At 42.4% G+C, this 13994-nt stretch overlaps 2 protein-coding genes across 2 annotated transcripts; both read right to left on the reverse strand.

Moving 5' to 3' along the window:
* Positions 1–980: 980 nt before the first annotated feature.
* On the reverse strand, positions 981–5012 carry LOC115678286 (uncharacterized). The gene is made up of 4 exons (XM_030601632.2): positions 3550–5012; positions 2312–3195; positions 1757–1813; positions 981–1395 (listed from the first exon to the last, which is right to left on the reverse strand). Exons 1-4 carry the CDS (start codon positions 4376–4378, stop codon positions 1150–1152), a joined length of 2016 nt encoding a protein of 671 aa, XP_030457492.1. The 5' UTR covers positions 4379–5012; the 3' UTR covers positions 981–1149.
* A 1714-nt stretch (positions 5013–6726) lies between these two features.
* On the reverse strand, positions 6727–13625 carry LOC115678407 (protein MLN51 homolog). Its single transcript, XM_056311532.1, has 12 exons — positions 12519–13625; positions 11332–11434; positions 11003–11235; positions 10080–10909; positions 9640–9748; positions 9186–9305; positions 8500–8555; positions 8327–8372; positions 8108–8173; positions 7953–8030; positions 7227–7313; positions 6727–7126 (listed from the first exon to the last, which is right to left on the reverse strand). The coding sequence occupies exons 1-9, from the start codon at positions 13130–13132 to the stop codon at positions 8146–8148; spliced, it is 2139 nt and encodes a 712-aa protein (XP_056167507.1). The 5' UTR covers positions 13133–13625; the 3' UTR covers positions 6727–7126; positions 7227–7313; positions 7953–8030; positions 8108–8145.
* Between the last annotated feature and the right edge of the window lie 369 nt (positions 13626–13994).

Here is a 13994-nt window from a genome sequence, read left to right on the forward strand (position 1 = left end):
TACTACTTGTGATAAATTTACCTTGAACTTCTTTTTGTAGCACAAAAAATTTCAAATTATGCCACTTGTGAGAAATTTATTTTGAACTTTTTTTTGTGACACAAAAAATCCTAAACTATGCTACCTGTAACACATTTACTCCACAATACTTTGGCCCATAGGCATTTTCGTCTTTTTCCTTTTTCTGTTTTTTTTTAATCTTTTTTTTCTCTCTTCCCTTTGTCGTGGTCGGTGGAGGGAAGCCGGCGAGGGCTGCCTTCGCCGAATCCGGCGAGGGCGACTCTTGCCTGGGCGGGCGAGGGCAGTCTCTCCCGACGCCGGCGAGGGTCACCGGATCCGGCAAAGGCAGCCCTCGCCGGGGAAAAGAGAAAAAAAAAGAAGAAAAAAAAACAGAAAAAGGAAAAAGACAAAAAATGTCCATAGGCCAAAGTATTGTGGGGTAAATGTGTCACAGGTGGTATAATTTGGGGTTTTTCGTGTAAAAAAAAAAGTTAAGGGTAAATTTGTCACAAGTGGCAAAGTTTGGGGTTTTTCGTATCACTAAAAAAAATTCAGGGTAAATTTATCACAATTTTTGTAGTATTTTCCCTTTCATATCTTGCCTTTCTACGAATCTTCTTGCTTTCCTGCCAAGGTCATTTTCAACGTATCGCCTTCCTCCTTGAATTCTTGTTTCAGCTGGAAGAAGCCCTTGTCATCTCCTCAACCATGTAATCAATATCAAACGCATGAGCGGAATGGCTTGCCCTTTTCGAAACATCGAGTTCGGCCATGTTGGGCCAACATGAATTTACCCCAACATAATTGATAAGGCAGAGTTCCACTGTTGAAAGCTGTTGGGTGTTCTATCTTGAATTTGATTGTACTGTCAAATTGAGCATATGCAAAGGTCACACCCAGCACAAGCCCAAGGCCACAAATCATGATCAGCAAAATGCAATTCATCCAAGGAATCCGCTAAAGAAATACACCCAGAAGCGAGCATGAATGAATGCACTTTCTTTTGCTCCTCATCAAAGTGAATGTATTTGAAAACCCTCTGCCACTATACTAAATTAGTGGATATACTGTCACATGATTATTAGCGCTCTCTGAATGAACTGTGTACAATCAAGGGAATGAGAATAGACATCGTCCGGTTTTAGAAGTTTACTTCGTTCTCAAGCAATGGAAGATAACCTCTGTTAATTTTAGGTACATGTGCTGTTTTAGGTACATCCGCTCCACTTTTCTCCTTCCTCTCATCCCCATCTGCTCCCTCACTGATGGGTTCTCGAGTAAAAACCGGAGGTTAAGGGCGAGAGCTTTAGCTCCTCGCCGACCAGGAGGGTGAAGAAGTCCCGTTTCATTATGCTCAACGATCTCCTTTGTCCCTCCCGCATCAGTTCCGAGCACCTGCACCATTCCAATTACGTGATGACAAAAAGTTGTACCCATTTTGATCTCTCAGACGGATGCAAAGTGGATATACGAGGGGCGCGGGGTGTATCTCTAGGGAGTGACACAGAAACTACTAAAAGTTGGCAATACGGTTAAAGAGAAAGTAGCTATTCATGGATCAGAATCATCCTATCAATATTAACAGGGAAGGGATTTAGAGATGCTACGCTTATGCAGACAAATGAAAGAGAAACCTAGCAAGAGAAAACTAATTTTCCAACTCAGAAACAAGAAACGCTAAAGAACTCACGTAGAAACGAAATAATCACTGATATGATGTTCAACGAATATCCTTGACTGAGAAAATTGTTCTTACCGGAAGCCCAAATGCCATTGCTTCTACTGTTACTCTCCCAAATGTTTCTCCTATCCCCTGCCAGCCATTCAAAAAGTCAAAAAATCAACTATTGACCAGAAAAAGAGAAAACGAGACATGATCCCTGAATATCGAGATTTGAAATTGTTTGGTTTAACGGTTCTGATAAGCATAATCTCCACTTTTTGATAGCTTTTCTACATTCCACTACAGAATTCTAATCCTTCCATATCCAAAATTAGCTGTATGGAAGCAGTTTGAGGCTAGCAGAAGACACAGTGATAACCAAGACTGAGTGCAATCATAGAGCTACAAGCGTATAGAAAGACTCGAAGGATACATTAATCACACTGCCATGTTTTCAACTAGAAGCAAGCAATGAGTGAAAAAAAAAAAGGCCTTGTGTGGTTGTTCAAATACTCAAGCAGATTCAATGCATATTCAAGTATATGCAGGATTGACTGGCCTCAATGTCGAAACTGTCCAAAATGAAATCGAAAGTTTCTCCCTCTCCGTTCGTTTGAACAAAGAGAGGTACTTCTGAAGGTTCCTCACCTGGGAGTTCATGACGTAAGCATCAGCAGCTGAGTAAAGTGGAGCAACATGTGTAGTTGCTGGAGTCCATAGCACTGACTTTGAGAAGTTTGAACGCAGGGATAAGAATCTCGACATTTCTTTGACATAAGGCAGTTTATTGCTTTTCGATCCCACTGAACCTATAAGTATCTTCAATGTGTTGCTGTTCATTCTTTCGTTCTCTGACAGTTCTTTTCTACCCCTTATTCGGCGACCGCTCTCAATCGGCACAGCAGTCTTGTCAGTCAGTGCAGTTGATAAACCAGACAACCTTAAGTTTTTCCTCTCTCTCTCGTTGGTAGGATCAGTGGGGATAGATTGTTCATTTGGCAATCCAATATTATTTGACTCCTCGAACAATGACCTTGAGTGGTTCCCAGTTATCAAATTAAAATCTCGTCGTAGTCTAATTGATTCTTGTGAGAAGTAATTTTCCATGACCAGACGTGCCGATTCAAGAAGCAAGAGCTGTCCTTTTCCCGGATTTATGCTACTCAAAGTTATCACAAGCATGTCTTCATCTGTCAGTCCCATACCCTTTCTAACAAAATTTCTCAGTTTCTGCCTTTTCTCCATCATCCTTTCGGGGGTGAAGGATGGTGTATTTAGAGAACAGGCCATCCCAGCTACAAAAGCTAGTTCATCATTAACTGATAATGGTACTATTGCTGGTGCTGATCTCAGTTTAATGTTCTCTTCTTCGCACCAGGTTAGCCATTGTCTAGACTGTGACTTGGAAAGAAAAACCAACACTTTCGCTCTGTTTAGCACCATTCTTGACCGATCAAAGTACTCACGTCGATTTTCCATGATCCACCAAACAATTTGACTCCAATTAGCGGGGTATCGATCAGTATATTGCTCTGAAAGTAAATTCACCATTAAACTGACCTTGTCTAAAGAGAAAGCACGGCAAATGATAAGCGTTCAAAGATATGCTATATGAAATTATGCCTCAGCTCCTATCTAAACTGTGCCTAGATAAGCGCCGAAAGGGAAAAAATAGTGCACCCAAAGATAAGGAAATTGTGCCTAGATCATCACCGACTCTATCATTTGCTAATGCTACAAGTTAGGTTGCATAATTCGGTGCCTCGAATGCTTAAAATTGAATGGAGTGAACATATTGAAAGCGAAAGAAAGGAAGAAAACTAAAATGTAGTCAACCATGATAATTTTCTCAATTTTGATGGGCCACATTGCTAAGAACTGCTTACCAATCCATGATGCACATACTGCCGATCCTGCAATGACAAGGTCGGCCTGGAGGGCAGCTTTGAAGCTGAGTTCCGCTCGGTCTTCAAGCACTCTGATCCTTCTCTGAGTGAGTTCCCGCAGCAAACCGCCCTTCTTGCTGAGGACCACTACTGACACAGTCGCCCGGCAGCTCAGAAGCTCAGTTGCCAACTCCATCATGGACAGTGGAGCACCCGTCATTGAGAGTTCATGAAATATCAACACGAATTTCCTCGACTTCACGGCCCGTCCGAAATCCCCCTTCAAGTCACATGTTCCTGATTGTTTCTTCGCAATGCTTCTGCGTAATTTATCCTCTATTGAGCTGAATGGACCGACAATCAAACCATACGAGGCATTCTTCATAGGAACCATTTCCTTCTCCTCTAAGTTGTGGCTTTTCATTGCCGCCATGGCCTTCTTTTTCCTCTCCACTCTGCTACGCGAATGTCGGACAGTTCTCATATACCTCTTCCTTAATAGATTTGGTGATCTACCATTCGCTCTCTGCCTGCTGGCAGTGCTCTCATGTTTAGCTGTCACAAAACTCTCATGTTTAACGGTCAAGAAACTCTCATTTATAAAGTGGCTTGGTTCATCTACAGAACCCATGACATCATCCTTCTTGCCACCATGAGCCCACCTGGGTTGCGCATAGAGCCGCAGACAAGACCACAAAGCGATCACTAGCAACCAATACAGCAACCTTTGGCTTCGGAACCACGCAAAACTACCTATGCCGGTTCTAGTAGCTCTTCCAGGATTGCGACTGGAATGCAGTCCCTCGGACGTTGGAGCATCGATAGGCATCGAAACTCCTGATAAGGTGGAGGAGGTATAAATATGACTGCTAGACTGCCTCAAGGAAGGCTGTCCGACTAATTTTACGCGTGAATATCACTCCCTTCATATCCTCCCCAGTTGCTTGTAGCTTTTCCGGCTTCTGTTATGCTTCCATATCGCATGTTTACCTGAATCGACACTGCACTGGCGCATGTTGCAGAAGAAATTTTCACGGAAACATCAGAGTTGACTATTTGAAAGCGGCATGGTCGACTCTCAAACGGGTCTCCATTTCCATAGTTACTCGACGAGAAGACTCCTAAGGAAGCGTTAAGCTTGCAGGTACACATATCGGTTCAAAAAGGGAGAAGAACGTGAAAGATTCTGCAAGCAGAAGATGAGCTATACAGCCAAAAAGGTAGAAAGAAAACTGCATAACTACTAGAAGAAGAATCGTTGAGTTTGACCAATCAACAATGAGGTTGGTGTGTGGGTGTGTGTGATAGAGAGAGATAGGGTGAGAGAGGTGGCATTTGACATGAACATGGACACGGAAGGTCGAGTTGTGACGACTTGGCTTTGAATATTTAAGAAAGAAAGATGGTGAGGAAGAGAGAGACGTTGCAGTTGGTAATGACAGATCATAAACTTGTTTTCTTTCCCCTTTTCCTTTCGGATAATATGTTGGGTAACCTACACCTTGTCAATATATTATTGTTGGGTGTTGTATATGGCCCTTAATGCGATTTTTATTTTTGTTTTTTGTTTCTTTTCGGACAAGAAAAAATTTAAGAGAAGGGGATGTACCCCGGCCCACTTCAAGGTAAAGGATGTGCCATTGGCCTGCAGTGAATATTTAGGTGGACTTACGGATCGTTTATCAAATGAGGGATCGTTGGTACCGGGAATCGAATCTGGGGACGGTCAATATGGAGTGTGCGATCCTTACCAACCGGCTCTCATGCGACTAAGAGAGATACTCCACGTACTTGTTTTACATGTAGCGAGCAATACTGCGTGCGGGACTATTCTAGTCTTTCCTTCAATTTTTTTTGCTGGAGGATTTTTTATGGAAGTTCATACTAAAAATCAGATCACAGCTCGTTCAAGGCAGATTGTTATTAATGCTTTAGGCTGATTTTTTTCGGTCACAAACTTAATTTGACAAAAAATCCGACCAAAAAAAAAATTTGAAGAAAAAAATCCACAAATCTTAGATGTGGAATTTTCGTTTGTGCGAGGCAAAATTACATGGGCTCGTTGTCCGAATTATGGGCATTATGTCATTGAGTGGTGATTTTCAAATGCTTATCAAAACGTGCAAAAATAATAATGTTCAGTAAACAGTAGTAAATTTTCAAATATATCAATAATTTGGTATTAGTAACACTATCGCGCGAGTTAAGTATATTCTAATTTCATGATATGGGCAGAATCCGCGCAGTCCTCACTTAGCCGATCGCCGCAAGTTAAGCTCCGGTAGAGGCGTCGCAAGGGTCTCCATCCTCGCACTAGGTAATTCCGCACCGAACATACTTGGAGGATTTTTTAGTTGCTGGTTTAGAAAAGGGAGAAAATACATTGCTGAAACAAGCTAGTGAATGTTAAAAACATTGCTGGTTTTTACATTGCTGGTCTAGAAAAGGGGGAATAGACGTTGCTGGTTTTGGAAGTTTTCGGTTGGCTTTCCAAATGCAGATAAGTACAGATTTTCGCTAACCATCTGCTGATTTATATGCTAGCGAATGTTAAAAACTATAAGCAACTCTTACGAGACCCTTGAAAAAGCTAAAACAAGCTTCAAAGATTTTGATCATCGTCTATTATTTTATGGTAGGGTTTTCTGTTTGACCCATCGACTTAGTTGTCCCGCACAAAAAAAAATATAATCACGTTTTATCTAAGTCAACCCACATTTTCTATAGAGTGATTCCAGCAGATACTAACAACAATAAAAGAAAATTTTGTCAAATAGCTCTTGGATAGTGATGAGAACGTGCCGTGACACCAATTATTGAGCTTCCAGAACATCCTAACTGAACCTTGGGATGACAGACGAACTCGGCTATTCATAATTTCAATCCACCCAATCCCCGCTCGAAACCTAATCCGCAAGCATGCCGCGAGTTTCCTCTATTTTACAAAAGAGGAGTACAATGATAAGACAGGAACTGGCTCAGCATGGAGAAGAACATGGCCCGCACAAGAACTTCCATTCTCATCAAAATTCCATTAACCCATAGAAAAAGAGCTAGAAAGATTCAAGTATTTTCTGGGTAGATTTAAAGGACGACAGACACTAACCTCTAAGGAGAAATTATGTGCAATACTGTTGCCTTGTGTGTGCGTGAGACCACAAATATAAACAGTAGGTATAGGTATAACAGACATGCTTCCAATAACTATTAAAGTTTGAAAGTAGATGATACAGATGGTTTATGGAAAAGAATCATTGACCCACTCAATTAAGTCATAATACTTGGATCATGGCACTAGAGCCAAGTCATGTCCCGGAAGAATGTTCTCGAGAATATAAGTGAAAACCATGCATTAACCAAACCGGAAAACCGGGCATCAGAAAGATGCAAATGTCGCGGACACAGAACGTAACCACACGATACTATCAACTTCATGTCTCATAACAGCTGCTGCTGCACATTGATTCTTCTTTTTTCATTTTCTTATTAGCTCTCTGAAAAAGCCTGTCACCATATCTCTCTCACAAGCTTCTTTTAGAAACCAAACCACAGGTAAATCCGACGAGTAACAGAACACCTAGCAGACAGATTAAGGGCAAAAAATCACTTTCCATCCACTTCTGCAGAAGAAAATTAAGGTTTAAAAAAGAGAGAAGCATCCAGGTCAATTCCCATACCTTACATTAAACAAGAAACTACCACCCGTCAAGCTACAGTACGGTTCTCAACTTGACTGCAGCATGACCAGGTATTTGCCACTTAACCTACAACACACAGAGTTTAACAAAAACCATAAGACAATTTAATTCAATCCAAGCCCATGAGAATGCATAGTAACTACTCAATAAACCTGACTGTGACACCACTCCGCTCAAGTTACACCATCTGATCATATCCTCACGTCTTTAATCGAACTATTTGGTCAACTAGCACAAAGCTTCCAGTACGATGATCAAAAACCAACTTTTAACATACATCTTAAAAAGTGTAGGCGCGAGAACATGGCTCAGGTTTAAATCATACTTTAAGTAATCTAGTATTCCGTATGCACCCATCAGACTCGGTATAACAGAACCCCCAAACAACCGGCCAATCCATATTTGTTGACACTTTTATTTTTTGAATGATAAAAATATTTCATCAAGAAAGTACCAAGGTAAAGCTCCTATGTAAAATGGCTTCATGTTGAAGCCACCCATATACAAAATTATGAAAAAAAGACTAATTCTAAGATTTCCCACGAACTATATGTATGAAATTGAACTTTCCTGCACATTTTTGCTGAGACTCAATGGATAATCCACAAAATTTTTAGCAATAACAAAATAATTTATAAAATAATAGTCTCATATACACATGCAAGCAAGGAAAAAAGAAAAAAGAAAAAAAAAAAAAGGCCATACCTAACCTATCTTGGAACATATGTTGGCCCAAAGTGCACCAGACCAAGAGCTGGAAATCACAAGGGCCTAAGAGGCGGCCTGCAGGAGCAGACAATCATTGTTCAGATTCATAGAGCACACCAATCAGCCAAAAAAACAATTGGGAAAATCTCGACCTTAAACTTGCTAATTCAGTCTCCACGATATTGAAGCTTCACTGGCCGAAATTCATCTCTGAGTATCTGCACATGCAAAGATATCATCTGGATTGAGGCATATTGTGTGTGCATGGATAGAGAGAGACAGGGAGAGAGAGAGAGAGAGAGAGAGAGATTTAAAAAATTGCTTCATGGTCTAAATAAATAGAGATTTGCAGCAGAAACTGAGCAACTTGCCTACGAGGTTTATTTTGTCGCTGTCCATGTTCCTCACTAACAAGTTCTGCACACAAAATTCGGTATTTTCAATTTCATATCCTAAAAGGTAATAGTTTACAAACTTCAATTTCAACCAAGCTCAAGCCAACATAGACAGAGTGCAACTGCAAATGTGTATGCTCATCTCTTACCAGGTTTCTGAGAGGGCTTCCATTCAGAGTTTGGTTTGTTTGACTGACCTTCCTTGCTGCATATGAAAACACAGAGGCCAATAAGTCTCAGCGTCAAATTTTCCCAGCACTCCCACAATATATAAAAAGAATGGATAGATACTTTCCAACATCATGTCAAATAACATGATCGTATATATGACTGTAAAATAAGCCAGCCAGGACTTCAACATGTAAAATTGTAAAAGTCAACTTTTGTTGATGTACTTGATAGACTCCATTTTCCTTTTGGATATGCATTTGGAACAAACCAGCAATGATATATGAGCAGTATTTTTGTTTACAATGAAGTGGACTACCTTCTTATAGCGATTTTCCTCTAAAATCCCATTTAATCTGTTTCTTGTTTTCATAACCCTATTCGACCCTATTGTGATACGAATCTTGACTTCAGTCAAGTTTCTGGAAGATAGCAGTCAAAGTCAAACCATAGAAAGAATAACCACTAATTTCAATGTTTAGACAGGCACATAAGTTCTCTCAAGAGTAAACTCTAATACGTCTACTCCATCTTTCCACTTGCGAATCAAAATACCACATCTTCAAGCATGGTTAACAAAAATGTAGCTGAAACAAGTCGTAAATACCTAATGAACATCACAACAAATTCTAAAACCACCTTAGCTATCCCTAGGAGAAAAACTAACCTTGACGTGCCCATTGAAGTTGTCTGCCCCGAAGGAGCATGATAAGCACCATCAACAGCAATGTATGGTGAACAATATGTAGCCCCTAAAGCTCCTGCGGCACCCGCGAGTACAGGTAACCTGATGACAATGAAAATGATTTCCTACTTGAGTATTTCTGTAATTACAGAGCGCATCGGTCTTGGACTAAGCACTATTTACGGAAAAAAGTAAAAGTAAACACTCTGCATAAACACAATAAGGTGCTCAATGTATTCTAACATCCTCTGACCGAGTCAATGACTTTGCATTTGTGTGCTCGAGCAAGACACTTAATAAGGTGCTCAATCTAGCATAAACTTCAGAAAACAGCTCAACGCAAGCCAGCTAATCAGTCTAACTCCACACATACAGCTTTAGAAAAATGAGAAAGCGAATGGACAGAAACAGGGCAATATAAGACAAATTACCATACCATGTCATCTCAGAATTTCCCCCGAGACCAAGTTGAGGCTGGGCAACATATCCTGGAAATGCCATGCCGACAGCCGGGACTCCAGGATGCTGACCACTAAATTGCATAACTGCAGGCCATTCATCAGCATGACAAGACAAAATTTTGTAAGCTAAAAGGAATAAGGAACCAAATCTGCAAATGCATATGCTTCGTGTTAACCAACAATTCATAATTAGAATGGTCCTTGCAATAAGTCCCTAAACTAAGATGAAATTCTTACTCTAATAAAGGTTGCTGCTACAGAAACACTCTGACTATCGTAACTTTACAAATCAAACAAAAGGAAAAAAGAGTAATCACAGAAGATGAAAACTCTGTGGAGTGCTGACTGCTGATTGGATCAGATATTTCACCGAACTTCAAAATAACACAGAAATAGAAAGATGCAAGAAATTTACCAGGTAAAAATGCTGGAGTACCAGGGAAGTTTTGATCGCCATGACCAACACCCATATTCCCACCAGCCCCCACAACATGAGCACCACTATAAACAAAAGAGCCCCTCCCACCTCCTTGAACACTGCCTTTTCCCTTTCCAACCAAAGCTCCAGCTGACTTGCTTGATTCAGAAGCAGATTCCATCTCTGCAGTTTCATATGAATTTACGGAAGCAGCTGTTTTAGGAGGAGAGGAAGCTTGAGATCCACTACCAGGACGCTGTCCTGGTACTTGTGGGGAAGTTTGAACTCTATTTGGGGCAGCACTTCTCTGACCAGCATGGACCTGCACTTGTGGCGATAATCTGTTGCTTTGGCCCTGGGAAGGGTTATTTTGGTAAGGCATCTGTCCCGCAGGGGGAGCCATCGCCCTTCCTTGAGCCCTAGTCTGAAAAGACTGAGAAGTATTGACAGATGAACCACGCAAAGTGGCCAAAGGTTTCGCAGCAGAAGTAATGACAGAATCATTGATGGAGAGCTTATCTATGCCAACTGAATTAGCTATGTTCTTTCCTCGCAACAATGCATTAGGAGGAGGCCCAGAAAAATTGTCATCCACCACAGAAGCACGATTGTTCCTATTAAGATTTCCAACTTGCACACCCTTTTTCTGTGTTGATGCAATATCCTTACTAGAAGAGCTGGAAGGATAAAAAGGTGGAGAAGCAGAATTCAAACTCGATGCAAATGTTTGTTTTTTTGCAGGAGCTGGATCAGCTTCTGTATTCAAATTGGATATAAACACTTGCCCCGAGTTATCTTGCGAAGCTTCTTCAAGAGGCTTCTTGGATCTGACATTTTGGGCGACCAGAAACATATTGGAGTATTAGCTTTAGCACGAAGAAATGACTAATTAACGCATAAACATACAAAGCAGTACTCACTGTTTGTTATGATTTGGTGGTGCATGACTGCTCTTCTTGAGAGAACTTTCATATCTTCTAGGCCCTCTCCCTCTCACACCTCTAGGTACTTGGTTCTGATTGCTACTATTATTACCTGTGTCAACTGGACTATTGTTATCAAAAGCTCTTGCTCTGTTCCCTCTAACATATCCACGGTCAACACCCCGGTTTCTACCACGACCTCGATAATTACCTCTGGAAGTCCTCCTTCTCTAGATGTCATGACAATAAAGCAAAAGGTAAGCATCAGTTCACCTAAAAAAAACATGCACTTGACAACAAAGCACCACTCCTGAGCATTTATCCACCTCATCATAGCGTCTTTCTTGCATCGTCATCTCTTCAAACTTGTCATGGCCCCACTTCCTTTCATCCTTTGATTCCCACAGCTTCCTACCACCAAAAGTTCGCCTAAACAAAAAAAATGCATGGAAAAAAAATGAGAGGTCTTTTCCTGAATCTTAAAACCTATAAGACACAGAGAAACATATAATGCAGGATAGTAAAACTCATAAAAAGTGATGCCCAAAGAGATTACAAAGGGAAAACACTCATGCCTCACTACATGCACCGGCTAAACGAGCAGAAAGAACACAGGTCACTAACTTGCTCTCAACAACATCATTCTAGACCAGAAGAATGATAGTATCGGTGTAGAATCATCTTCAAAAATGCCAGCTAGAAAAATATAGTGGGGTCCATAAAGAATGATATTAGGTAAAAGATTTGCTTGTTAAGAACAAAAACAAAATGTACACAGTGAGAGGGTTCATGATGATCCAATATGTTCAATGCAATGACTTCAATCGGGTAAAAGACTGACAAACTGCTAGATGAATACATGTGGATGATCTGTTGCATAGACTACTCAGCGACATCAAACAAAATCTGCCAGCAAAGACCCACTATGTTTTCCGTACTTATCCGACAAAGTCTAGAGAACTTTAGCAGATCTGACCTTCTTTGGGGGACCATAGCAGACCCACCTGTTGAACATTGTCAAGTTACCAAAGCAAACACCACTTCACCCTTACAATGACGTGTTCTCCGTCCTCCAACAAATCGTAAAATCTTTATCCCAAAACCACACTACAAAGTCATTTAACCATAACTAATTTAACAAAATCAAATAATATCTAGAACAACAAATCTACCGCCGATGTAATAGTCTCTTCATATTTCCAACTTATCTAATGTCTACCATCATAAAGAGAAGAAATCATTCCTCCAAAGGTTCCCACATCCACGGCTGAAGTACTCATAGAGAAGAAATTAAGTCCTAGGACATCCCTCCTACTAACATTCGTACATAACCAACAAATGCACCCGGGAAAAAAACTGTCAAAGCCATAAACCTCCCTCATCCCACTAGCGTCTATCACACAGCCCATCAAATCCTACTCATGAAAGCCATAAAACCAAACATTGACGACACCCAAAAGTCCAACGGAACTCGCAACACCATTATCCCGAAAGAAATATTTAAGAGCAGTACCTGCTGCGGCCACCTACATTGTCCCGAAATCGATCATCGTGCATGTAAAAAGCCCCGGCAGTGGGCACCGCGTAAGGCTCATTCTCCTTCTTCTCCACCTGATCTTCTGCCTGATCCTCCCCCCACTCACCCAGAGACTCCTCCACGGCCATCTGACCCTCACCCTTGGCATCTCCAACCACCACCTCTTTCTCCTCCTCCTCCTCATCGTGCGCCGCGTTGACCCCGTCATTCCTCTCCACTTCCCCAGCCAGTCTCTCATTCACTCCTTCCTCGACAATCACTTCCTCCGCGTCCTCGTAATTGCCTTCCTCCTCCTCCTCCTCCTCTTCCCCATCCAGCCCTTCCTCCTCCTCCTCTAACTCGCCCTCCTCCTCCTCCTCGTAATCGGCAGCCCCGCCCTCGCTGTCGGACTCCTCGGAGCGAATCCGACCCATCAGAGATCCCTTCCCGCCTCCTCCTCCTCCTCCTCCTCCTCCCACCTCCGACGCCTCCTCTCCCTTCTCGCTCTCCTCATCGTCGCTCGCGGCCCTCCGCCTACGCATCGACAGCGACCGCTTCCCCTCCTCGGGATCGCTCTCGTAATCCACCTCATCCTCCCTCTCCGTAGCCATCAATCCGACACTTCAACCCGGAACGCCACGACTCGAACCGCCAACACCGCGACGACGAAAGGGAAGGGGAAGGAAGGAGAGCGCAAAGAAACGGACTTTCCTCGATAGATCGAACGTTTCCCCCCAGCGACCGCGCGCAGGCACGAGCCACAGTCGCCCCCCGAGAAGAGCCGAAACTTCCAGAAGACCAGAGAGGACGCAAGAGCACCGAAATGGCGGAATCTCGAACCCAATGGCGACGAACCCCTAGAGTTCGCGACGCCTGAGCGGCGAATCGCAATTGGGGGCTCCCGAATTGGGCGAATCGGGGAGGGGGTCGAGCTTGGCGCTGCAATCGGAGGAAGGAATCGCTCCGGCGAAAACCCTAGATTTCTAGAGAGAGAGAGAGAGAGGGAATTGGGGGAGGAGGGGAGAGATTTTTGTGGGTGCGCGTCATCAGATGAGCAGAGAGAGAGAGAGAGAGAGAGAGAGAGAGAGAGAAGGGGGTGTGATGGAAGTGTTCGGGATGGTTTTTGGTACTTTGGGGAGAGCCTGTCAAAAGTGTGCGAAATGTGATGTTGGGTGCGCTCCCATCCCAGGGGTGTTTTGGGGACTTCGCCCCCCCCTCTGCGTTTCCTGAGACGCTTTCTGGCCTGTTTCGCGGTTTGCTGATTGGGCTGTGCTGACACGTCGATCTAGAGTCTGTTTTTCCCCCCTTTTTTTATTTATTCTTTTTAAAAATTCTGATATTGCATTTTTATGCCGCGTCAAGATCTTTCAGTAAAAAAAAAAAAACAATTCGAAATAGCTATCTCAAAAGCAGTAAGTACATCTGAAGTTCATATGACGTAGTATTTCTTCTCGTCTCGTTTTTCTTTTTACA

This window comes from Syzygium oleosum, unplaced genomic scaffold (assembly GCF_021117445.2).
Source record: "Syzygium oleosum isolate NSW1041296 unplaced genomic scaffold, Sole_v2.1 Sole_v2.05, whole genome shotgun sequence".
Lineage (NCBI taxonomy): Eukaryota > Viridiplantae > Streptophyta > Magnoliopsida > Myrtales > Myrtaceae > Syzygium > Syzygium oleosum.